The following is a 25121-nucleotide window of genomic DNA, read 5'->3' as shown; positions in this document are numbered from 1 at the left end:
TCCGCTGTACCTTTCCTCTCTCCTCCTTTGCATTTTCCCTTTTCTCAAGCCTCTCCTTGCACACAGGTTTTCGTCTGTCCCGTCACATCGTCTTGTCATCCAGGCCAAAACTTCATCATACATACATCTTGTGTTGGGGTAGAATGGTTGCTCCCCTCCTTAATTTACATGTACATTAATCTGTGCTACCGAGATCTAGCTGCCAATCCACCCATTGGTGTGAATAGCTTGTTTTATAGAGATTGCCTATAATAATTAAAATAACCATTAACATACCTGACTTTCTTGCCGGCCGCTTGGAGCATCTTCACCAACTCAGCGATGGGGTACTGGGCCTTTGCAGCGCAGAGTCCATAACCTAAAAGAGATTTTGACACAACTTCAGTTAAAAAAAAAAAAAAAAAGCCTGACATCACAGCCCAGTGGAGACTATACACAACTTTGGCCATGATTTGCCTGTCCAAGACAAAACCTCGTCAGCACGGACGCCACAACACGTTGTCCAGGACGAGTGGGTCTGAGACGTGTTTTGACCTCATGACTCGTCGACTGTCCGTGATGCTATGACGTTGTTTTTTCCTAAACATGTTTGATTTTGCTGTATCCAAATACACAAAACGCTTGGAGCGGCACAGAGATACGTCTGATGCGGGAGATGAAAGTGGGAGCAGGGAAGGAGGAGGCAATGGACGCACCCGCAGTGACTTCTCATACACTGAAGCCACATATTGCTTTCATTTGCTCCAGTTGCAGGTCTCATCAACTGAAATAATCTCCTAGAACATCTCCTGTGACATCAGTGGTGTAATTTGTGCACCCCCACAAAAACATGAGAAACAGTCTGGGGACAAAGAAAAGTACCTTGTACAGTAGTGTTAGCAGTACAGCAAGACTTACTGTAAAAGGGGGAGTAAAGCGATTTTGGAGAAAGTGTGTTTCTCTCTTTGTTGACGCACTAACCGCGACGACAAAACCCTTGAGTCGTAGCACTTGTCGGTAGCAGGTCTCATAAGGTGTTGTGGAGTGATGTCTGCAAACTGCATACACTGTGTTGCGTGTTTTGTTTTTAATTTACAGAAAACTGAAAACAAAATTTGCTGCACACAGAACCGACAGGAAATGTTCGCTGAACATATACAAAGACTGAATTGGAATTAAATCGCTTACTGTCCCTTTAAGGCCCCATTATACTGTGCAGTTTAGTGTTGTCTAACATGAAGGTTTATGATAATGAGGAAAAATGTTGGAAACTTATGTCGACAATCCAAAACTGTGGTGCTAAATCACATCGTCGAATTTCGAGCTCTGGCGAGTGTCGGGAATTTATGACCAGTTTCTCTGCTGCTACGATCTACGAAACCAATCAATCAGATCATCAACATGAAATGACAAAGAATTAATTGACCCGGTGCAACGTTTCGTTAACACATTACTAGATAAAATTGAGTGTTTTGAGCGCTATGATAATAGCGTGCTTGTTTGGCTGCACTTTCGAAACAGCTCGTGCACGTGGATGACACGCTCTTCTGTCGTATACTAAACCTTCCATAAACATAGTAGAATGATTAACTATGCATCAATCCCAAAATCTGATATTGTGCAGTCTGACATAGATTATGTGTGACACAAAGCTTATGAGACCAATCTCAGTGTGACGTGGACTGGACTTAAACAAGAAAAAAGCAAGTAAATAAATTTACATCCATTTTCCTCCTTAAAACAAAAACAGTAAATCCAGAAGAAGCCGGTAGACTGTGGTGGAGAGTATAGCAACATGGTACATTTGTGCTTAAATGTAAAACATTTGACCAAGCTTTTAAAGAAATTGGTTGATTTTGATCTAAATTCGAAATTTAACATTGCGTTATTGTCCACGAAACGTCTGAGGTCTGCTTGGGATTCAACAGCAGCAGAAGAGCGTGAGGTCGGACATAAAGATGAGCAGTCGTAGTTTGATTTAGTTCATTTATTTCACTCAATCTTTTTCTGCCACTTTATTTTTTTGGCCTTGCTCTAAATGGGCTTCGCTACCTTTCATAATTCATTTTTAATTTGAACACACATGCAATCAAGTTACTTGCCCTTTAGTAGCAAATGTTTGTGTTTTTTTCCTTATTCTGTGTCTTGGGTTTTCTCTCGTGTTACATAATGCTGGAATGTGTGGTTCTTGATTTTTATCACTGTCTCACTCACACAAACACGCGTCAAACGCTCCAGTGGTGTTTACTAGCCTTGTCACAACAACCAGTCAGAAACTGTTTTCTCACAAGGTGCCGATCAACATGACAGTTTCAAACGCAGCATAGTGGAGAAAAGAAAGAAAAAAGCTCTACAAGAAACATGGTTCAACTGTCTGCAGTAGAGCTAGGCATTTAAATGGTTTTCATGTTGTTGTTTTTTGGTGCGTTTCCTCTGCATCACAATTCTTTCATTCCTTGTGCTTCAAATATTCTCTCTGGAGTTTCTCCAATGAGAACAACAAGTGGACCCAGACCATGGAGAGATGGGCCAGACGAAGCCAGGAAAACACTTATGTTTATCAGGCAGAGTCTTAACCGTTTCCACAGATGTCAATCAGACAAAGTGACTGTGACGGCTCCAATTAGGGAGATTGGTCAAAATGGAAACAAGTGGACTGACTGAGAGCCAGTGTGTAAAAATACTACTGACGACTACCGCGGGGAAGAGAGTAAGGTATTGGGATGGCACGAAAACTGAAACTGATGTCATGAGCATAATGTTGGTTACACACACTGACCTTCGCCTGCCTCTTTATTTTTATCTGTGCAGCTGAAAAATTTCATACAAACATTAAAACTTCAGAGACACATTCTTCTCCCAGAGGCTCTTAGAGGCTTCGGGAGACCTGACAAACTAATCGATGCTCTTCAAGCTGTGAAAATTAGAAATTGACCATTATAATTTGTTTCTAATTATTCTAATCATTGTATTAGCATTTTATTATCTGTCTCATCTGGGTGCGGAATTGTTTGTAGACCATTTTAAATAAAGGCACAAAGAAAAAAAGAAAAAAAAGCAACATCATTTTTTATTTCCGCTCATTCCTGTTTCCCACACTTTCCAACTCCACATTTATTTAATTTTTGGTTGTAGCTGTCAGATGTGTTCCTTTGTCTTTAAAAAAGAAAAAAAAGATGGTTTAATCTAGATTGGATGTTGCTCTATGGAGCATGTCGGTCTTCGACTTGCATTTTCCTCTCAACCATGTGACCACTTAAATTTAGCAATTTCTGTAAATTGCAGCGCAATCCTCTGAAGACTTGGTTTTTGTATACAGGCACTCAGCGCTGTGACTGGAATCACCAGTTTGCAGGCTGGATGCCTTTAGTCTGTGTTTACTTGTACCCACGTGAGTAAAACAACTCTGTGGAACTGCGACTGGTTAACAACAGTCTGCTGAGAGCAATGAACTGTCACTGGGCCACACAATGATGGTTTTAGGTCAGCGGCTCCGAGGAGCGTCGTCCAAGTGGGAGGTTCAGACACATATTTAGAGTCAGATATTGAAAACATGTGAAATAGAAGACAACCCATGTTGCTGGAACAAAGGTTGGACCCCACACTCCAGCCCCCCAAAAAAGGAAATAGGAGCCAGTTTTGAACGTAGAACTTGAGTTGTCAACAAAAATCCAACATGCCCTCATCCCATAGTTTTCCCTTGACCTCGCACATATATATACGCTGCACTGTAGAACGTCTATTTACCACGGACTGACGACCACACAGAAACCGGTATGTGTGCGACCATCCTACCATGACTTGTCAATTAGCCTAGCAAAATGGTGATGTAACATGGGTCAAGAAGAGGTTAAATAAACAGAACACACACTTCGCTAACCCTGGGGGGAAAAAAAGAGACTGGCAAAGACAAAGTACCATGTTTTTCCACTCACGTACAAGACCTCTGAAGTGAGTGCAGGCAGGGGTATGTATGTTGGTGTGTGTGTTACCTGGAGTGATGATTATGTTATGGGCGTCTTTAATCATGTCAACAGTCTGATCCACGTTAACCTCGGTGTGTGTGCCTGTGATCTCCATGGGTTTTCCTGTACCGGTGGAAGATGTGCCGTAGCCTCCCAGGATCACATTGGCCAGTGAACGGTTCATGGCCTGAGAGGAGAGAAAAGACATTTTATATTTCATAATAATCCTTGTTTACACTTTGCTGTTTGTCAATAGAAAAATCTCAGAACATCTGAAGGGGACAGTCCTCTTGAAAACCCACATTTGAGACCCAGTATTTTACTCAAATGCAGGGATTACATTATCTCGCTATAATATTAAACTTAGAGTCCCTCCTGGTGGACAGGAGGGGAACTACCACATGAAAATGTGTATTTCTCATCTATAGTAGCTCATCAAATGCAGCACTTTACTTAAGAATTCCAAACAGCGGAGCTGAGATTCACAGCAGAAACTATTCAGTGTATTTTCTTCTTCCAACCGAGACTGTGCTCTTACTCACCACACACATGATGTATGAGAGAATGGCTCCAGACGAACCGATGAGAGCGCCGACGATGGTCAGTAGGTTGTTATTGAGCAGGAAGCCCTCAGCGCACAGGGCCCAACCTGAGTAACTGTTCAGGACAGTGATCACCACTGGCATGTCAGCACCCCCAATAGCTGCAGTCAGGGTTACACCCTGGAGGAGAGAGGGGAAAACGACAGGAGGGGGAGTTTCACCTGTTAATGTACTCAGATTAGTTCAACACGGTGATTCGAGCAGATGACAAGGGGCAGCCATAAAGAAAAGAAGTGATCCATAAAGGAGACCTGAGGAGTAAGGGTGAACCAATATCGAGGACAAGTGCAACAATGTTCTCTTTAAATCTTAATAGGATATCTTAAAACAAAAAACAGACGAAAACATTTTACCTCTACATATAATCGAACTGATAATTACCCCAGCAAAATGAGAATATGCAAAACAGCAGAAATTGCAACTGAATGTACATATATATTCTTTAATTTCTTTCCATGTTAAGTACATTAGTCTGTCGAGCTCCTGCTGAGAAGTCTACATCTGTCTCTCTACCTCTGGCTGCTCTGCCTGGATTCACTCGAGCATAATATTTTCAGAAGATTTAAATCACCAATATCTTTTCGTGATCAGCTCATAAGGCATATTTATTTTCTAATGTCTAATGTATGAGTGTATGAGAACAAAAATTCTGCCAATGTCAGATACATTTATTTCCAACTGTAGGAATATTTAACACATTCTTAAAAATGTTACCATTCACGCAAGAGGTTTATTTGCCACAGACTTACCATTTAGCTCTACTAAAGAGAAAATATCGACATTGTGCTGTTGACCGTAGACATCTTTACCTCTGACAAACCCTGTGGCACACTTTCAAAAGTTAAGCGCAGCATTACATTGATGAAGCCCAATATAATGAGTCGAACACAAGCAGGAACCTGGCAGAATTACAAAGTCGAGCCTGTTTGCCACTAAACCAGCCAGACTATTAACAGCTTTCAGCTTAACTCAATGAATTTTTGGGCAGCTACTGTTTCCTGTGCAAGAAGCCTCTTACTGGACTTTTTTTCCCACTAAATCCCCTCTGTTGTCTCTTTTCTCACATATTACATCCAAGTCTGTCTCTCCAACATTACATTTTTCTGACTCTTTTATGCCTTTCCCCTTCCTGATGTTTATTGAAGTCTTTTAAACACATTCTTACATGTTTCGTCAGTCAGCATGTAAGAAAATTCCAATCAGATTTTCCTCTTTCAACGGTTCTCAACCAGAGCAAAAACAGACCTCAAAAATACGAAAACACACGGCATACCATGACAGCCGAGAGAGCAGAGACAGATCCGAGACAGGTGATGCCTGTGGTGTAGCTGGGATCCATCATGTAGGGAATCATCCCACCGACACAAGCTGCCATGAGAGTGGCGTTCAGGGCATGGCGGCCAGGGAGCATCAAGGGAGAACTGTTCAGCACACCTGCATGGAGAGAAGGGAGAGAACGAGAATGACAAGAAGACAAAGGGAAAGAGAAAATGATAAGGAATTTTTTTTTAAACTGCTCTGATAACTGCAAACAAACATGTATTTATCATTCAGCTGTGAACTAGAGTTCTCCTTCAGCAGCCACCACGTGAGGCTTGACATAAACTGAAAGTCATGCTTCTGCATAATTTGTCCTTATGAAACACTTGCAGCCAACTGTGGAAATTACTGTGCGTCTGCCAGGACTGGTGCCAGCACATGAACCTGATGAACTTCTCCTACATTCACAAGTACGAAGCATTAGGCCTTCTTGATTAAGAAAATATACAATTTGAATTCTGTTTCGAGTTTTTGATTCAATTTAATAATTAAGTGATCCAACAAACGTGTAAAAGAGTTTAGGACACTTCTTTATCTACCTGTTTCATCAATTATTTTAAAACACTGCTCCTGCTCCTACGTTTATGCCTTCCCTCCCCACAACTCCGGAGAGGTTTGGAAACACTGCTCGGCCCTTTTAGTTGGAAATCTCCTGGGCTGCACTGTGGTACGGATTGGCCGGATAAGGAAACGTTTGTAATGATGACGTCACCCAGCATTCACTTCCTGACTTGTTCTTGTGAGTCACGACTCGATTACCAGCAGTGAAGGCACAATGCTGTAAACACTGTCAGTAACAGCTCGACTTTGTCGTCGCTCCAAGAAAAGAAATCCCTCGTCTTATTTTTCACCATGACTGTATTTTCTGTAAACAAGCTGCTATGCACTTCATGCACTTCTGTAAAATGGCGAGTCACCATGTTAGGGAATTATCGGCTGGACTACTGACGAGGCGCAGTGTTTTCTGTCGGGGAGAGGAACTCCATTGACCACGGTCTTTCAGCTTTTTAACTTCATGATATATGACTATATGACACATTAAAGGAAAGAGAAAACCTGAAAAAGCTTAATATGTCTCCTTTAAGCACATATACGACTCCTTCCCTCACCTTGCAGTTTGCCGTACGCCACCAGAGAGCCACTGAAAGTGACACCACCGATGAAGGTGCCGAGGTATGCGATTATCTTGGTGAGGTCGGCTGCGGGGTCTGTGGCGAAGTGGGGGTACTCGATCATGTATTCGGCCACGCAGGTGAGCACGGCAGCGAGCCCCACCAGGCTGTGGAAGGCAGCCACTAGCTGGGGCAGGTCGGTGATCTGGATCTTCTTAGCGATGGTCAGGCCTAGACAAATAACGCATGAATAGAGTTCAGAGGCCCTGACACACCCACACAAAAATAGTATGCAAAACACAATCACATGCACACACACACACTCTTAGAGGACTGCTGGGAAGTGGGTCCGTCTTAAGGACCAGGTGTTACTGCCGTTGCTGAGGTCTGTTCCGGGAAATTCCATGTGTGTGTGTGTGTGTGTGTGTGTGTGTGTGTGTGTGTGTGTGTGTGTGTGTGTGTGTGTGTGTGTGTGTGTGTGTGTGTGTGTGTGTGTGTGTGTGAATCCTGCAGGAAACCTTGCAACAGTTCTGCATTTAGAAAAGGGGCGACATTGTCTGTGTGGATGGTTTAGTCTAGATTTTGTTACTGGAACAATCGTTGTGAGCGAGAGAAAGTGAGTAATCCACGATGCTGACTATTTCGACAAACCTCCTGGGTCTGACTGTAGTTAGTCATGCTGTGTTTGATGCAAACATCACAGGAAACCTCAACACACCTGCTGCTTAATCTGGCCAAGCTTAAAATACTTACAAACAAGGGAAAATCCATGTCCACTAATTTACAGACTTTCCATTTTCTGCAACAAAATTCTGCACTTCTGCTTATTGACGTAAACACAGACTCACCAGCAGTGCCACCTACAGCCATGGCGGCGCTCATCTGTGCCAGAAGCTCAGGATTTGGTTTGAGGGCACCCAGAGTGGCAATGATCCCCCCGGCAACACCCATCATACCCAAAGCGTTACCCAGACGGGCTGTTTTCTGGTTGGACAGGCCGGCCAGGGCACCGACACAGCACAGACCTGAGCCCAAGTACATCATCTGGTGAGACAGAAAGAACGGGGGAAAAAAAGTGTTATAGACCAGGAATGAGGGACCACACGGTCGTCAAATGATTCATTTGGAAGGTCCAGTCCAACATCTGGGCAAACAGAATACATTTGGAGGATAATTAGCCAACGTTTGCATGATCCTGGGTTATTCTGCACCAATTCTGCAGGAAACCACAGATACACTCTTGAACTAAACATGTGGACGTGGCATAAACATCCTCCCACACCTGCTCAATGTTGTAACCAGAATGCAGAGCAGCAGCGTAGCCTCCGACGAAGACGCCTCCAGGAAGCAGGTAGAGGTAGTTATGCTCTGGTGGATCAGTGGGGCGCTTGAACATGTCCAACATCTTCTTAGTCACCAGGAAACCACCTGGGTGAGAGACGGAGAGAGTGAATACACCTGTACACCAACAGTTTTAAAAAAAAAAGGCGTTTCACAGAACAAAGTGATCAGAAATATGCCCAAAAAAAAAAGCCAAAAAAAAGCTAAGGGCAACAAGGGGAATAATGAAAAGGCAGCGAGTCAAAGCACCTAAATTAAATGGAAAAACATCTAATTTTAGACAACAGGTGTTTTAAAACCAATCGCTAGCAATCGATGCCAAGCACAATAACCGACATTGGGAATTTAATGACTCTACTTTATGTCAGTGTAAATATTTCAAGTAGAAAACATCAAAAGTGTCAAACTGGGACCAGACAGTGTCTCACCGCTTTACAGGAGAAGATCACTTTACCTTGTGTATGTCTCCCTCTTCCCCTCTGGCACGACTGCAGCCACGTGCACACACAGGCACCCGTACACACGAGGGTGAATCAGAGGCTAGCACCTGTTTCTTTTCACTTCATGTAATTTTAGTCTTAGACTGTCCCAGTTAAAACATAGAATAACAATCTGACTACTATTATTGCAGACCAATCTGTGTCAATATATTAATATGGAGGAATGTTCATGTATTTAAAACAACGCAAAGCCAGTATCCACTCAATTCTTTTCGTTATTTTTTTTTCTTCTTCCCCAGACTCAGTCTGCTGGCGCTATATTAGGAACGCTTGGAAGAATAAAAGCAAATCAGCGACACCCTCACGAGGTCTAATAAAGTCCACCTGGAATCATTCACTTTTGCAGCCAAAAATTATGTCAACATTATTTTCAAATTTACTGTTAAAATCGAAAGGAACCAAAAAGGTCCTCGGGGATATTTTATAAATGCTACTTGTCTGAAGAGCTAACTATCCTGCGAACTTTTGTCAGGAGAGCACTTGGTGGGTGTTTGATTGGGTTCTGCAGTTAAAATGGTTAGAATGAAAGGATTTCCATCCATGCAGACAGAAAATATTGACAGGAAAATAAATCACGGAACCCAGAAATGCTAAATATAAATATCACCGTTTAGTGACATGATCTTTGTTTTCCCAAAAGGGAGCCAGGGAAATGTGGTTTTACATAACAGATGTGTACTGTACACTGCAGCAAAAGAGAGATTCTCATTCATCATTCATCCAGGTCATAGTTATCCAAAAAGTTGTTGAATCAGGAGCAAGCAGACTTGGTTATAGATTCTTGAAGAAGTTTCACATCTCATCCAAGACGCTTCTTCAGTTTACAGCTTGGTTAGAACTGAAGAAGCCTCTTAGATGAGATGTGAAACATCTTCAAGAATTTACAACAAAGTCCACTTGCACCTGATCAACGCCCTTTTGGATATTGGCCTAATTGATTTGAGCTGAAAAGAAAAACGTGTTTGAGACAGAGCTCTATCATCATCAACTGTATCATTCTTCGGGAGGTCAATCAGTGAATTGACTTAAGATCCGTTTTGAAATCTGAGTCACCGATAAGTTTTAGCTTAGCGCCTGAAATGAGCGGCCTGGTGCCATAAAACAAAATATGGAATCTAATGAGGCCTGGTGGCACAGATTGAGATTCAGCTTGTGTCATGATGGTTGAACACACCCAGGTGTTTTCCATGGATTTCCAGATTTTACCACTACAGAGACATGGAGTGAACAAGGACCTACGGCCTGGGACGCAGACACACAAGACAGATTTCAGGGTCTGTTTTATTGGAGCAAAATTTCACTTTTCTGTTCCGGGCCTTTTTTTTTTTTTTAATGGAATGGATTTTTTCTTCTCCCTGTTCCCAGGGGGTTCATGGGTAATGTGGTGAACCACTTAGAAATGTGCGTGTGGAACCGGACCAATGGAGAACATCAAAAATGGAATTAAACAATGGGTTAGAAACTAGGTATGTCTATAAAGGCTGTGGCGTTCCCCCCCCCCTTTTGTTAAGGGATCTAAAACGAAAAAAACGTGTTGATGCCACAAGTGCTAGTGATTCGTGGCAGGATTCACAGCTTTGCCTCGAACTCAAAACCTTGCGTTGTCCTGCTTCACACAAAACCCAAAAATGTTTTTGTGTAGCCGTAAAACACACACAGGGCTGAACTGTCTCCATTTTGCAAGTTAACTATTCAATTGCTTGCATCCAAGACTCCCCTGGTGTCCAACTGTGTGCCAAATAAGAGAAAATTAAAACTAATTCTTGGCTCAGCCCTGGAGGCACACTCCATTTCCCAGGACTATCAGAGAGTGATGAGTATTATAATGAGTCCAGGAACACTTTATCATTATAATGGGAATTATTGAGAGCAATAGCAGGCGTGAACATGTGTGTGTGGTCCAGGATGGAGCCACCGACTTTGGTCTGAGCAGGTGGGTAGAGAGGGCAGCTGCAAAACTTGGTCGCAGGCATGTTATTGTATAATCAATATAAAAGGCTTCAATCTTCAGCCTCAGTTGAGGTTTTATTGGCTAAAGGTTGCTGTGACTGGCAGGGATCGCCGCGAGGCGTCCACGTGAGGGAGACTCACCAGCAATGTTGACCGAGGAGATGAAGGCAGCGAGCACAGCCAGTGTCTCAGCAGTAGTTGATGGGGTGTAGCCGCCTCCCATCAGGGACAGACCACCCACAGCCGTCAGACCTGCACAACACAGATATTTAAGCATTCATGAACCTCCCCTTTCATGACACATTATACAGGAACGATGAACACTTTGGTGACGATGTTACAAAAACAACACAGACAGAGCATTTATTCAGGCAGTCAGTGCATCTTACGGACAACCAGCAAAATCTATAGACTGGTCTAATAGCTTTTTAAATTAAAAAATACTTCGGAATCGGACTGGAGAAAAAGAAATGTAGAGATAAAAGAGAGAGGAAAGAGAAACCTGAGGTTGTGTGGGAGTGTGTTTACCAAAATGAGGATCAGGAAACCTTGATACCATCAGTCCTGTAATGACTTACAGGCAGCGAGATGCAACAGACAGCACCCCCGGAGCCTGCATTCACACCGACTTGTTTGTGTACAATTCAAGTTGAATAACAGGTAGAGAGTGTGTGCGCGTGTGTGCGTGCGAGTGGGTTTGCACTTGAGGTCGACCGTGTTAGATTGGACATGAGGAAAGAAGTTTGACCTTCCCTCAATAGTCTCCCTTTTCCCCCTCGGCTTTATAATCACGTGTGTATATCAGCTTCTAAACAAAGCAAGCTTCAAACGTTGCCAAACATCATTTCACAACTTACACGACATGAACACGAGCTAAGTAAAAATTTCCATTGATACGAAAGAGGCGGCTACAAAGGCAGAATAGGACGGGACAGACTTCACTTCGAAAGCGAGCTCCACAGGCATTTGCAGTTTTGTTTCTGGCACAAAATTACCCCAAATTTTGCCAGGCTGCCACAACAATTACCCATGCTGACACAGATGTAAGCCAATGTCCATAGGGTGAGCTCATATGTTCGTGTCTGCTCCGACATGGCTCACACCTGACTTGCGAACTCTGTATGTGCTCAAATTCATGTGTTTATCAATGCTCGGTAGCAGTGATTTCTTGTGCTTCTCATTTTTTTTTTTTTGCGGCTGACAACTTACTTGCAAAAGCATTTTAAAAAGCAGTGACTTTTACAAATGTTCTTCCAGGTTGGTCACACTTTAGATTAAACATGGCCTCCTCTGTCTTGTGTTCTAGCCAGTCCAAAGATCTGATTCATCTTAACTACAGTTCTTTATTTAAAATCTAATTGTAACCCAGGACTTAAGTAATAACTGATAAACTGGTGGTAATATATATCTGTATAAACAGTATTCACATCCATGACTTTGCCAAAAATTCATTTTACCCAATCATAAAACCAAAACCCAGTTATATACGATTGGAAGCCAAGTATCAAAAACACGCGCGCACACGCCAATGACCTGTAGGTGTGTCTACCAGGCTACAGGCAGTAGTGTAACTGTGAATCAGTGCTCTCAAATAGATTAAAGCCTTTTATATCAGACACCAGATATAAAGATGCACTTCAATGAGCCACTGGATATGAGACCAGTGTCTGAAGAGTTTAACATGACCCACCAGTCAGAGTCACGACTGGTTGTAACACTATAATCCCAACACGAGGAATGTAACTGTCTCTCACTCAAACCCGAAAATTCCAATCGGATTCCCTAATGTCTGAGTGATTGTGTGTGCGCGAGTGTGTCTTTACGATGGCTGGCGCAACAACAGAACCCTGCTGGTCTCAACGTTTCCAGAACCAAAAGCAGTCAGTGACAGAAATAATTTAAAAAAGGCGATGACAAATATGAAAGGGGAAAATACCTGGACAGGGAGGGAAGTGAGAGAAAAGAAAAAGAAGAAGAGGACAAACGGAGGGCAGACAACATGAGGAGATGAAGAAGAGGAAAACCTCCGATTGAACTGTGTGGTCTCAGATTCAACTCGGTATTCAATGATGTTCTTGTGGCTTTTAGATTGATCCCCTTATAACATTTCTAAAATTTCCAAAAAGTGAAAAGAGGGATATACAGACTAAGAGGGAAAAGTTTAAATGGTTTGAGGATGGGAATGTGAAAATAGGGTGTAGGCGTCACTAATTAAGTTTTAATGGGATACCACACCGGAGCTCTGATGTCCGGCTGTGTGCACGGGTAAACGAGCAGAGGACTTCCCTGAACCTCAAAGATCACCGACGGTGTGTTACTTCCTACCCTCAGTGTGGGTCTTTGAGTGATCAAAGCCAAGAGAACACACACATGCAACATGCCCCTCTAACCTCTCCACCCCTCTGTGTTAAGAGGCAGCCAACAATAAGGACACGATCTTTAAAGTTTTTAATTTGGACCGAATGGCAGCACCACTGAAAGCAACGGTGCGGCTGCAAGGACCTGGCTGCACCGACGTGCTACACGTTTGATCTAATGGTGGGTTTTCAATGTGTGATGCTTTGCTTTAAAAATATTCTATTTGTGTTGTTAATGATAATTTGATGGTGCGGTTTAATGCTACATTTGTTTTCTGTTACATTCTGTCATACCGCTTTTATCTGTTGGTGGGTTCAAGACATTTTTCCATGTGGATCAATAAAGTTGCATTCTCTTCTATTACATTTCAGGTTATTATATCTAATCATTATAAATTAAGTGTCTACGAGGAAAACTGTGCTCTAACATTTTTGAAGTCGAACCTGATATTTGTTAGTCTTTCAGCAACATTTTTTTTTATCGGTTTTATTGTTGACATTTGTCTTATCAGTTTGTCAATCATCGGTAAATCACAGACCTGAACAAAGGATGATATACAAATGAAGTTTAATTGATTCATTGAATTGAGAGAGACCGCAGTCATTACAGACAATTTCTAGTTATTTGATGGACTAGGCAGTAGTCACTTGTTGTAAGTTTCATTTGCTCAGAGTTACCATTAAAGGGAATGTCCATGTGAGGTAAAACCTTTATTTTTTTTAAAACATGCAATATGATGTAAGTTTTTTGTTCTTGCTCGACTGTTTTGCACTTATAAGCCTCAAAAATATTGATGTGTTGTGTTTTGTTATTTTTTGGGGAGGGATTGGCCAAAGAAAATGAGTCCTTGGTCCCCAGTTACACAACTGGGAAACGTGTTGAGAATTCAGCCTCTTCTGTGCACTGTGCATAATTTATATTCAAGGAAAAAAAGTGTAGCACACTTGTTGAATAGAAATATAAGTTGTCTCCATGTAATTCTATGGGGCGCTTCATGCACAATTGGTCCTCATCTGATTCAACCGAACCATGCAAAGTCAAACTGTGTCGTCCTGGACTTGTACGTGTACACAACACGAATCAGATCAGTGCCATTATCCAGTACTGCAACTAAACACAACTGACCTGAGATGGCGTTGGTGACAGACATGAGCGGCGAGTGCAGAGCGGGAGTGACCCCCCACACTGTGTGGTATCCCACGATGCCAGCGAGACCAAAGGTAGTGACCATCTGAGTGAAGGCGGCGTTTGGAGCCGACAGACCCAGACCCAGCAGGGTGGCGACACCTGGCACACAGAGAGAGAGACAAGAGTTAATGAAAGTAAAGGGGAGTTCTGGTAACAATTGCGAAGAGATTTAAAAAAAGAAATCTGCAAGTAAGTGAAAAACACTCATAGTAACATATTTGTTCTTAAATTGCATATACAATTTGATGTAATCTGTGGCATTCACCAATTTACTCATTATACAAATCATGTCAAAAAACACTTTCTGACAGTTCATCTCAAAACACCTTTATCTGAATGAATTAATAATTTTCATTATGAAACCAACCTTTTCCCTTAACTAGTTTACCGAATGCAAAATGAATATTCTGTCCACTGGGAGGTTTTGTCGTCTGATTTTTTATTCACATATTTTGGCAGAGGGATTTGTTTAGAGAATCCAACTTGGAAGACTCGTACAAGTTTATCCTCATGCAAAGCCAAAGAGTAATTTTATCTCCTCAGATTGTTCCACTTGAATCATTATAGAGGCCCCTAGACATGAAACTCTAATATCTCACAAAAGAAGGCAAAGATTACAGGAATTGGAGACAAAATGAATTTCGGGAAACAAAATCTTTTAATTTTTGGGTTATTTTCCTATCCTGTTATCGTCTTTCGACGCTTCTGTGTTAACAAAGGCACATTTGGTCGACTCGAAGATGTGGCAAGCGCTGTACCACCCATGCTGCCCCCATTTCCTATTCCTTCAACTCACGTGTTAAGTTATTAAAGAGAAATCTGTCTGGTTACACGTCTGACGTAACAAACGTTCTTTACCAAACTGTTATAGCAAAATTAGTTGCCTATGTCCATGACAGTTAATATATAAAATATAAAACTGACTACTCTACATCGCAGGTTAACAAGCAGCATGTAACCAGCACTAACCAGGTTCTCACTTTAAAAAAAGAACGGTAAAAAAAATCATTAGCTGTCTGGTGGTGTGAGGTAGGAAACTGCTCCAGCACCTAAACAATGTGTGAACCACATTAACTGCATGCGGTGCACTTACACCCGGCCCTGTGTGGCACCATGGGAGCCAGCCACTACAGCAACACTTCAAACAAACACTCAGCATGACACTGTTTTTACAATGCACACTTCCTGACACTAACAGGGTGTCAGTGTGTGTGCGCGCGCTTGTAATGTGTCATTTCTCGCCTCCTGTGCACATTCCAGCAGCTGATTATTAACCTATCTTTCACCTAATGGCAAAAGTTAACCTCCCTCAAGACCCAACAAGGGGTGATTAACAGAAATACGCTTTGTAAATGACCACTTCACTCACATTAACATCATCCCGATTTCTCTACTTGACCACAAAATCGAAATGTAATGGCACACTCAGTTTCAACGACAGCAACTGACCTCCCGTGTACATGCCGGCAGTGGTGAGTGTAGACTTGAAGGGGGAGACTTGTGCAGCCTTCTCTGCATTCAGCTCCTGGATAGACTTGGGTTTCGGAGGAGCTGCAACGGGCACGTTGTTCGGCTGAGGAGCGGGGAACAGGTTCTTTCCATCCTGAAAGTGATAATAAACAGAGAGTGGTACAATATGAAATACAGAAAGATAATCCGTAAAATATTATTAGTTCCACAATGGGGAAATTTGTTAAAGAAAAAAAAAAGTTGGTATCTCTACTTGAAAGAGAAGTGAGGAATGGATATTGAAAGCCCTGGCAGTTACAGCAGCCATTTCTTTTTATTTAAATCAACAATATCAAATGACTTATTAAAGTCTGCTTTTATTCCCTGATCTCATCACCTGATTGTCTGCAACGACCTCTGCTGCATTAGTAAATGTATGAAACATTAGACGACGCTGTCAAGATCAAAGTGAACAGACTAATGATCAGTGGGCAGAGTGAGTAAGTAATATCTGTATTTCAGCATCATTCATAAGATGTGGGACCACTGCTGAGACTAGATATGGGTCAATCAGATTAACTGAGACCGATTGAGAGCAAAACATTTCCAAAAAACAGAATTAGAAACCATGACTCAAGTCTGACAAATCCTAATGAGTCAGATACAGTATTGGTATAACTTACTTTCCTTTGTAAATAACAATAAGGTCAGACATATGCTGGATTTTTCAGGCTGATATTAACATTGATAGATATTTTTAAGACATCAAATAACATATTAGCAAGTTTTTTTTAATTAACTTAACATTTTACATAACACAATTTTTTATTGCACAAGTGTGACAAAGATCTGTTGTGCAAATTGTTCAGTTGGAAAATGAACATGTGCCTCACCGTGTCGGAGTTGAAGGGTAAAAAAAGGAGGTGGAGTGGCAGCCTCTCTCAATTTCATTATGTTTTAATCTTATCAGACATAACCAATATGTCTGTGATAAGATTATAGTGGTCAATTCTATCAACAGGCTAATTCACTTTCTGACAATATGATCATTATTAATGTAAACTTAAAGCATTTTAGAAATTAAACAATCATGGAAACTCATTTTAAAAAGTATATAGAATACTGCTAAAATAAATAAACTTCAGAACTGACGACAATAACCTGCTGATTAGCCACAGTTGGACAGACCAACCAATTATTTCATTAAATGAATAAAAGCATAAATTATGCCAATACTATAGAAAAGAAGAATACATTTCTCCCGGATTTAACTTCTTCTTTTTTGCAATAATATAAGAATCGTATTGTCTGAAACATTAAGAAACAGTTTAGAATCTACTTTACAATTTGACTTAAGTCACTGAATAAAGATGTTTGTTTCCGTATAACAATAAAGATAGAATAACACGTTAGGTATCCTAAAGGGGTAAGTGAGTAAGAAGAGAACTACATGTCCACAGGGTGACATCTAGTGACTGTGGCAGAGACCTACAAGGCCTTTTGAATGATTTTCTATACGACTGTGTGTATCCTCAGATTATCGCCTGAGAATTTTGTGTGAAATCTCCTCAGTGCACAACAAAGGCATGTGTGTTCAACTGCTGGCCACGTGCGAGCTCACGCTGTACCTGCATGACCACAGATCCCCGGACGACGTGATCCATGGTCCCGTAGTCGAACACGTCCTTCACATCCAGGAAGAAGTTCTCAGTGCCGGGGCTGACCGCCCGCATCAGCTTGGTGATGTTGTTGGAGTACAGAGTGCTGGACTGTGTTGGCAAACGGCTCGGCAGGTCTGTGAAGCCGATATGCGTCACTCCCTAAAAACAACAACAACAATAATAGGTTTTGTGATATTACACTAAATTAGAAGACAGATAATGTCTGACACCCTCAAAAACGCAATCAACCTAAAAACTAAATAAAAAAATCTATCATATTTGTTGAGGATGGGAGCATGTGTCGACAGTATGTGCACTGACCCTGTATACGGACAGTTCTCCAGGTACTGTGGTCTCAATGTTTCCTCCAGCCTCAGCAGCCAAGTCCACCACCACTGAGCCATCTTTCATGCTCTCCACCATTGGTTTGGTGATCAGGATGGGCGCCCGCCTACCTGCGATGTAAAAATGGAAACACGGACATCAATTTTTAAACAACCTTTCATTAATTTTAGTACACCATTTTATTACATGCATTGTCTTCTTTTATTTGTTAATTATGGTAATTCTATTACTTTATTGTTATTGTTAAGATTTATTACTGTATTATTTTATTCCCCAATCTTATTTTCCTTAATGTTTTAAAATTTGAACTATGAAGGCCTTTTGTAATTGTGTTTTAAAAAGTGCTGTGTAAACGCAGTTCACAATTAATACTATTACAAATGTAAATCCCATTTCCCATTCACAAATGTGAAGCTGCTGAAAAAAATATGTCATACTCAATTCCGGTAATGTAATTTTTAATGTTCCATATTCCACGATTTGTCCCTTTTTTATTTCAATTTTTTTGACAATATGTCTCATATTCTGTGATATTCCAGATATTCAAAGACCAGGAGAAAAAGCTGTTTACATGCCCTAATGTTTGAGCTCTGTCTAATTATGAAAATGTTCCTTTCACTTTCTACATCTACAGTCAGTTGATTATGTTGTGTGCCAGTTTGTGCGTACCAGGGATAAGAGCTGTGGTGATGACAATGTCCACCTCCAGACACTGTTTGGCAAACAGCTTCATCTCAGCCTCTATGAACTCCTTGGACATTTCCTTGGCGTAGCCTCCCTGACCTTCTCCTGACTCCTTGAAGTCCACCTCCAGCGGTTCAGCGCCCAGAGACTTAAACTGCTCCAAAGCTGCAGCTCTGGGAGAAGGATGTGAGAAGAGGTGGTGTCTTAGTTAGGCAGAAGGAAAATATCTCTGATAGAACATGAGCTCTCACTCACTCACACACTCTCACACACGCACGCACGCACGCACGCACGCACGTCTGAATGTCTATTCACTATAATGATGAAAAGAGGATTTACAAGACAAAATGGTTTTAAAATTGATAGCCTACCCTGCCTTTAACAAAAATGATCACATTGGCTATAATGTGATCGTAATTTCACCAGTATTCATTTAATTTGTTAGTAAGACATGTCACAGTAGAAACAAACCTGGTATCAAATCCTCTGACAATGGCTCCCATGGCCCTGGCAGTGCCAGCAGCCGCCAATCCAGCCACACCACCTCCGATGATCAGCACCTATTCAAAAACACATACAGGACATGGGATTGCAATACAGTCACACAAGACACATTCATACTTATAAAAAAGAAACACAAACACTCATTCCACGCACCTTCGCAGGTGGCACTTTCCCGGCTGCTGTAATTTGTCCAGTGAAAAAGCGACCAAAGCTGTTCGCTGCCAGCACAACGGACTTGTACCTGAAATTATAGCACAGGAAACAACAGTGAAACCAAATCAGAATAAATACTGTTCTTCTTGTGTTTAAACATAACAATACTTTTTCACCACGGATATTACTGCATTAACACAAACAGCAGAAAATAGCCAGCCAGGATCTACCTTGCAAGCTAATCGTGCAAATGTTTTAAGTTAGAAGTTGTCTCAACTCGTGCCACATTGCTTACTTTTTTATATTTTAAGGGTATAGCAAGTTAAAAAATAGATTAATTTATTGACCATTCTCATAAAAACAGCAAACACTTGAAGGCACCATGTACATACCCGGCAATGTTTGCCATGGAGCTCAGGGCATCATAGCCCTGGGCGATGGTGACTCGCGGAACCTGGTCCATAGCCATGACAGTGGCTTTCTTCTGGGACAGCAGGTCCATCAACTCTGGGTTCTGAGCCGGGTAGATGAAGCTGATCAACGTGGCCGCTTCCTTCATCATCTCCGCCTCATGGATGCCCAAAGCGGGGTTGAAAACGGGAGCACGGACCTGGAAGCAGAAACATTTTGGTCGGAGAAGAGACAGTATGTTGACAAGTTGACCCCCCATCCTCCAGCCGCCACCACCCCTGGCACTTTTAATCTCACCTTGACCAGCACATCAGATGCCAGGACATCTTTGACGTCTTTGATTGTTGCTCCAGCCTGGGTGTAGTGTTCATCGGCGAACTTGGAAGGCTCCCCGGCTCCGGACTCCACGACCACATTGAAGCCCTGTTTGATGAGTGCCTGGACGCCAGCGGGAGACAGCGCCACACGACGTTCGCTCTGGAAAATTTCTTTGGGAACGCCGACCGTGAGTTGTTTGTATGGAATACCTGGAGAGGCAAAGACAAACAATACAGGAGCACGTGAGAGATGTTTCTCTGCATATTTTCACAAACAAGATGAAAAATAAAACACAGATAGGAGGATGAAATAAATTGGAGCTGACGATTTAAGAAGTTTGACACTTTAAAAAAAAAATCATAAAATTACAAAAGCACAGAGAAAAATTATCTTCCATGCACAATTCCAGTGGAGCTTGAAGGAGAAAACACCTCAGTAAATGACTGAGTTTATACCATAAATACTGAATGCAGTATTTAGGTTAGTGTCCTGTAACAACATGCCGCCATCTGTGAAGCTTTTCAAGATCTTAATCCAATGTGCTATGATCTGCTAATCAGAGGCTGATGGAAATGTCTTCACTTTGCAGGTATTTGGTCATAAACCAAAGAATTGGACACATTCATGTTTAACCTGAAGATGGAGCCACAGCTCATTCTTTGGAGATTCAAATGTTTGAACTAAATATCACAGAAAAAATATTTCATTATATCTCATCTGCTGAGTGAGAGTCAGCAGTTCATCCAAGACCACAAGCTTTTTTTTCTGCTATTCTAAGCACAGCTGTTTCAACATATGGGAAAACCAGAGGAGCTAATATGTAAATGACATTGGTAAAGGAAAGAAACGCAGGAGACGAATGACTTGCAAATGAAAGACTAAGGCTAGTACTCTGTCCAGGTCTAGTGTGCAAGCGACAGGCAGGTCACATGCTGCGTTGGCTCCTATGGAAAATTCCAGCGCAGCTCTTTTACCACTGTCTCCTCGTCTATATATAAACACCAGAGCCTCTGACAGGCTGCCTTTCCTCTCACCCTGCAGTGGTGACCTGTCCTCTCACAACTGTAGTTTCACATTCAGATCCACAACACAAGAAAAAATTATTAGCTACCAGCTCTGCGTTTGATTGTTGCTGAGTCTTTAAACCAAAAGTCACCACATTGACACTGATGGTAAACTAGTTTGCTCTCGGGTAGAAATCAGCGTTAGACACATTTAAGTCACACTGCGCGGCATGAGTCTAATAAACTTGGGTACAGACGTAGAGATGTTCTGATTCCGATACCAGTATCGGAAAGGCCTTTGATACTGCCGAAAATGCTTTGATTGATTGACATTTTAGAAGGTGGTGGTGTTAACACACCAAAAAAGAGTTGTTGAGTTTGATAAACATTCAAACCAGCAGCTGAAGCAACCAACCCTGTCTTCAGTTTGAACAGTTGATACGGGTTAAGGGTTCTATGTCTCTTTCACAACTTGGGGGAAAAAAAAGACAACTCAGCATAGGTAGCATCTGCAAACCAAGAAGCATAATTTGTGTATTAATTTCATAATACTAGTCCCACAAACGATTGCGTCAAAGATGATAATGCCAAGTCTGTTCTTAAAGTCTCAGTGTCAATATGTCCATGTCACAGTTCATAAATCCAGCCTGACATCAGCACGCTGCCTCCGTCTATACTGTACGTCTATAGGCTCCCCAGAGGTGAAAGCATTATCAAGTGTGTGTGTGTGTGTGTGTGTGTTCCCCTCCTCTACTTGTCTGCGAGATTGTAAGCTGATACTTGCTTGTCCAGAATAGACCCTGCCAGCTGCTGCTGGAGCTAACTGACCTGCAGGAATGTCAAAAACCTCTAGTCAGTGTGAGCCAGCAATAGGGTCACCAGCAATACTTCAACACTACACAGAGAGAGTGAGGGCGACAGTGAAACAACCGTGAACCCGGCAAAACACAGCACAGACATGAAGCACCGGCAAACCAGCTGGTACTGGCTTGCACACACTGCACACACTGCACACAGGAGAATGAATGTGACCTTGGAGCTCAGAGCAAACGAACGTCTGACATTTACAACAGATGTGAAAAAACTGGATGTTGAATTTCATTTATATCTATTCTGTCTAAACAGTGGATAAACTTCTCCATAACAATGTACACACATTGCAAAATGAAAGAAAGAATGAAGGAATGGTTGCTGCGCTGCATACTTTAAGAACAATGACAGATCTTTTATTAACCAGCTGCCAAGGCCAACGAAGGACAATGGTTATGAATAGCACACTTGTCCTTTGTAAATGTGTGTAGTACCGTTTTACTGAAAACACAACCTCAGTCATTGTGTGTGTGTAATGAGTAGGTGACACCTGCAGCTGATACACCGGTACATGAGAAAGCACACAGACTCTACAGGTGGCTCTGCTTTCATGTTGCTATCAGCTGTAAAACATGAATCTATAAACTTCAACAGTGTTTAAATTTCCAAAAAGAGGAAAACTGGCATGGCAACACTGAATAAAACCACCCAATTATGATCTTGCTTACTTAGTACTTCTTTTATAAAAAAAAACATGACCTAAATGCAAATATACTGTCCTGTATTTGCTAAATAATTGTCCAGTTCAAAGTGTAGCACTCCTCCTGCAAAGAAAACTGAGAGGAAATGGTGTGAAATTCACCTTTATAAGATTTCAGAATATAATCTCACCATTTTCCAACAGTCCAGGACTGGATCAAAGTGATTAAAAGCAGGCAATGGTTGGTGTTTTTGTAAGGGGAATTAAATCATTAGTAATTGGATTAATCTTAATTTGTTGATCTGCAAATCAATTAAACCTAATTCAGCTCTAAATCTCAAAGTGGTAATGTTACTTACATATAGTAGCTGTACAATTTTGCAGGTATATTTAAACTCAATATATCATTGATTGTCTACCAGTGCAGGCATGCAGTCAATAAATCAAATGTCCAAACCCTGACATGCTGTCAGAATATATATGTTTGGAGTTTTATTTGCTCAGAGTGGGCTGGAAAAGATTCAGATGTTGCTATGGCACTGGTACAGTGTGTGTCACCCCTGACAACCTCTATGCTTTCTATCTATGTTGGACATATGAGACACAAGTTGTTAAGATCATGTGTCACAGAAAAGTCTGCAAGATCCATTCCACACATCAATGAATGTTCTATTTAAGTTTTAAGAAAACTCAGTTTTCTGCAGTTTTTGTACTGAATATAGTCATAAATGCTTCTGTTTTTCTAAATCAACCTTATTACATATGCTGCTTCCAAATCAGTGTGTACCTTACCTGGAGTGGCACATCGTCCAAGAGCTTGATGGGTCCTGAAAAAGCGCAGGCATGATGATTTGATCGTACGGCCGCTCTGCAGCTTCACGCAGGACACCCCGCTGAACACAGGGGCCGAGCAGTTGGTCGCCACAACACGAAGGAGGCTCGCCATGGTGCACACACACACACACACCGGACGCTCACACACCAGGAGGAGCTCAACAGGACAGGCAGCACTCCTCCTGGGGAGGAGACATGAGAGACAGGTGAGGCATGAGGGCACCAACAGACAGAGAAGGGGAGGAGGATTGTGGGTAAAGAAGAAATACAAGAGGATAAAAGAGTCAAAGTGAAAGTTAGAGAGTTAATCCTTTTTCCAGCTTTATCAGTTAAATGCAATTATATTTGGAAAAAGTCCAGCAGAAGTATGTCCTACCCTGTTCACTTGTAGAACAAGCACGTGTGACCTTTTGTTTATACAACACAATACATTCACTGACATTTCTACGTGTATTTGCACCAACATCCGACACAGAATCTGGCTGCTGGATAAACGCTAATAATCTGTCCTTGGTTAGAGAGATAATAAAGCAGACATGGACTGGAGCAGCATGGCTCATGCAGTGGAGTATTAACCAGAATTGACTGGCAATAAAAACTAGTCTGTCATTCTCCGTGTCCTTCTTTGACATTTATAAGGTCAAAAGCACACATCAGTTTGAAAGTCCACACATTCACTCATTAGTGCCGACACTTTGAATTTAAAAAAAGACAAGTGATCAAATCATTAGTCAAAGTTTTTTTTATTATTCCACAGTTAATTGAATATTTGTGGGTTTTATACTCTTGACACCTTGTGATAGGACTTGTCATTTTTCAATATTTTCTGATATTTTAAAGATTAAATAATATATTCATTATGAAATGGTCTGATTAAATGATAACAACACCAATTGTTAGTTGCAGCGTTTAGAAGTAATTTCCCATGATGCAAATTGGAACAAAATGGAAGAGAAGAGGTCTTTACATATACAATGTAGTCAAATTAGAATTTGACCAAGTTTAATTAAATTGAGTCAAAGGACAATCATTAGGGCTGCAACTTATTATTTTGTGGACTATCCAAGATGAATAAAATAAAGTCAAGGCAAACATCATATACAGGTAATGTCCTGTGTCAAATGTCAAACCAACAACTCAAGTACATAAAACTAAAACGATACTCGGTGTGTGTGTGTGTGTGTGTGTGTGTGTGTGTGTGTGTTCAGGACATGATATATAAAAAGGGGGAAGGTAACACGTCACCAAAAATATGAACGACTCAGGTGCAGCTAACGGTCTTGCTAACATTAGCTCATTCAAACTAAGTGAACCAGTGGACGTGAATATCCGCGTTTCACTCGGTACTTGAACGCCTCATGAACCTCTCATTATGACAACATTAAAAACAAATGTCCGCTAAAACCGGCGGGGTTTTTTTTTTCTTTCTTTCTTTCAAATAACAGCAACATGAGAAGCTGAAGCGTACAAAGCGATGGAAGGAGTGTTGTTGTTGTTGTTGTTGATGTAGTTGTAGGTCCGAGCCACGTCAGAGACTAACATGGTGTTATTCTCTTATTGTCTCCTCTCAGTGCATCTGTGAGAAGGGGGACGGGGGGAGGGGGGGGACAAAAAGCTACAGAACGAGCTAACGTTAACGCTCGTGTAGCTCGGCGGCTAAAACCAAAAGAACCCCGCTTGCGTGTTTTGAGCTCCACGGACACGCAAAACCGACACGAGTGCACCGGCGGGAGAGAAAGGAACAAGTGAAAGTGAAGCGGTGAGCTCTGCGTCCACTGACCTTTGCAGACGGTCCGGTCTCTGGTGCAGCAGCGACAGGCCAACTTCGCCGAGTCGACCCGGAAGACGTCTGTCGCAGGGGCCCGGAGTGCCGATGTTACTGGGTCAGATGAGATGCATCAGAGGATATCCGACGGCTTTTGATGTGTCGGCC

General features: G+C 41.8%; 1 protein-coding gene across 1 annotated transcript in view; it reads right to left on the bottom strand.

Annotated features, from left to right (window-relative positions):
* nnt (nicotinamide nucleotide transhydrogenase) overlaps positions 1 to 25121 on the bottom strand; it is a 30414-nt gene extending 5293 nt beyond the window's left edge. The window contains exons 1-19 of the mRNA XM_035607208.2: positions 24969 to 25121; positions 23147 to 23370; positions 19820 to 20049; positions 19504 to 19721; positions 19112 to 19199; positions 18926 to 19014; positions 18440 to 18627; positions 17747 to 17880; positions 17393 to 17584; positions 15765 to 15918; positions 14253 to 14414; positions 10911 to 11021; positions 8261 to 8406; positions 7827 to 8022; positions 6976 to 7209; positions 5820 to 5980; positions 4487 to 4666; positions 3972 to 4131; positions 277 to 358 (exon numbers count right to left, since the gene is read on the bottom strand). Coding sequence (XP_035463101.1) covers positions 277 to 358; positions 3972 to 4131; positions 4487 to 4666; positions 5820 to 5980; positions 6976 to 7209; positions 7827 to 8022; positions 8261 to 8406; positions 10911 to 11021; positions 14253 to 14414; positions 15765 to 15918; positions 17393 to 17584; positions 17747 to 17880; positions 18440 to 18627; positions 18926 to 19014; positions 19112 to 19199; positions 19504 to 19721; positions 19820 to 20049; positions 23147 to 23300 — 2879 coding nt within the window. The 5' untranslated portion in view covers positions 23301 to 23370; positions 24969 to 25121. The remainder of the gene's footprint in view (positions 1 to 276; positions 359 to 3971; positions 4132 to 4486; positions 4667 to 5819; positions 5981 to 6975; positions 7210 to 7826; positions 8023 to 8260; positions 8407 to 10910; positions 11022 to 14252; positions 14415 to 15764; positions 15919 to 17392; positions 17585 to 17746; positions 17881 to 18439; positions 18628 to 18925; positions 19015 to 19111; positions 19200 to 19503; positions 19722 to 19819; positions 20050 to 23146; positions 23371 to 24968) is intronic.

Source organism: Scophthalmus maximus, chromosome 20 (assembly GCF_022379125.1).
Source record: "Scophthalmus maximus strain ysfricsl-2021 chromosome 20, ASM2237912v1, whole genome shotgun sequence".
Lineage (NCBI taxonomy): Eukaryota > Metazoa > Chordata > Actinopteri > Pleuronectiformes > Scophthalmidae > Scophthalmus > Scophthalmus maximus.
The sequence above is the reverse complement of the archived record's forward strand: the minus strand, read 5'-3'. Positions and strand labels throughout refer to the sequence as shown.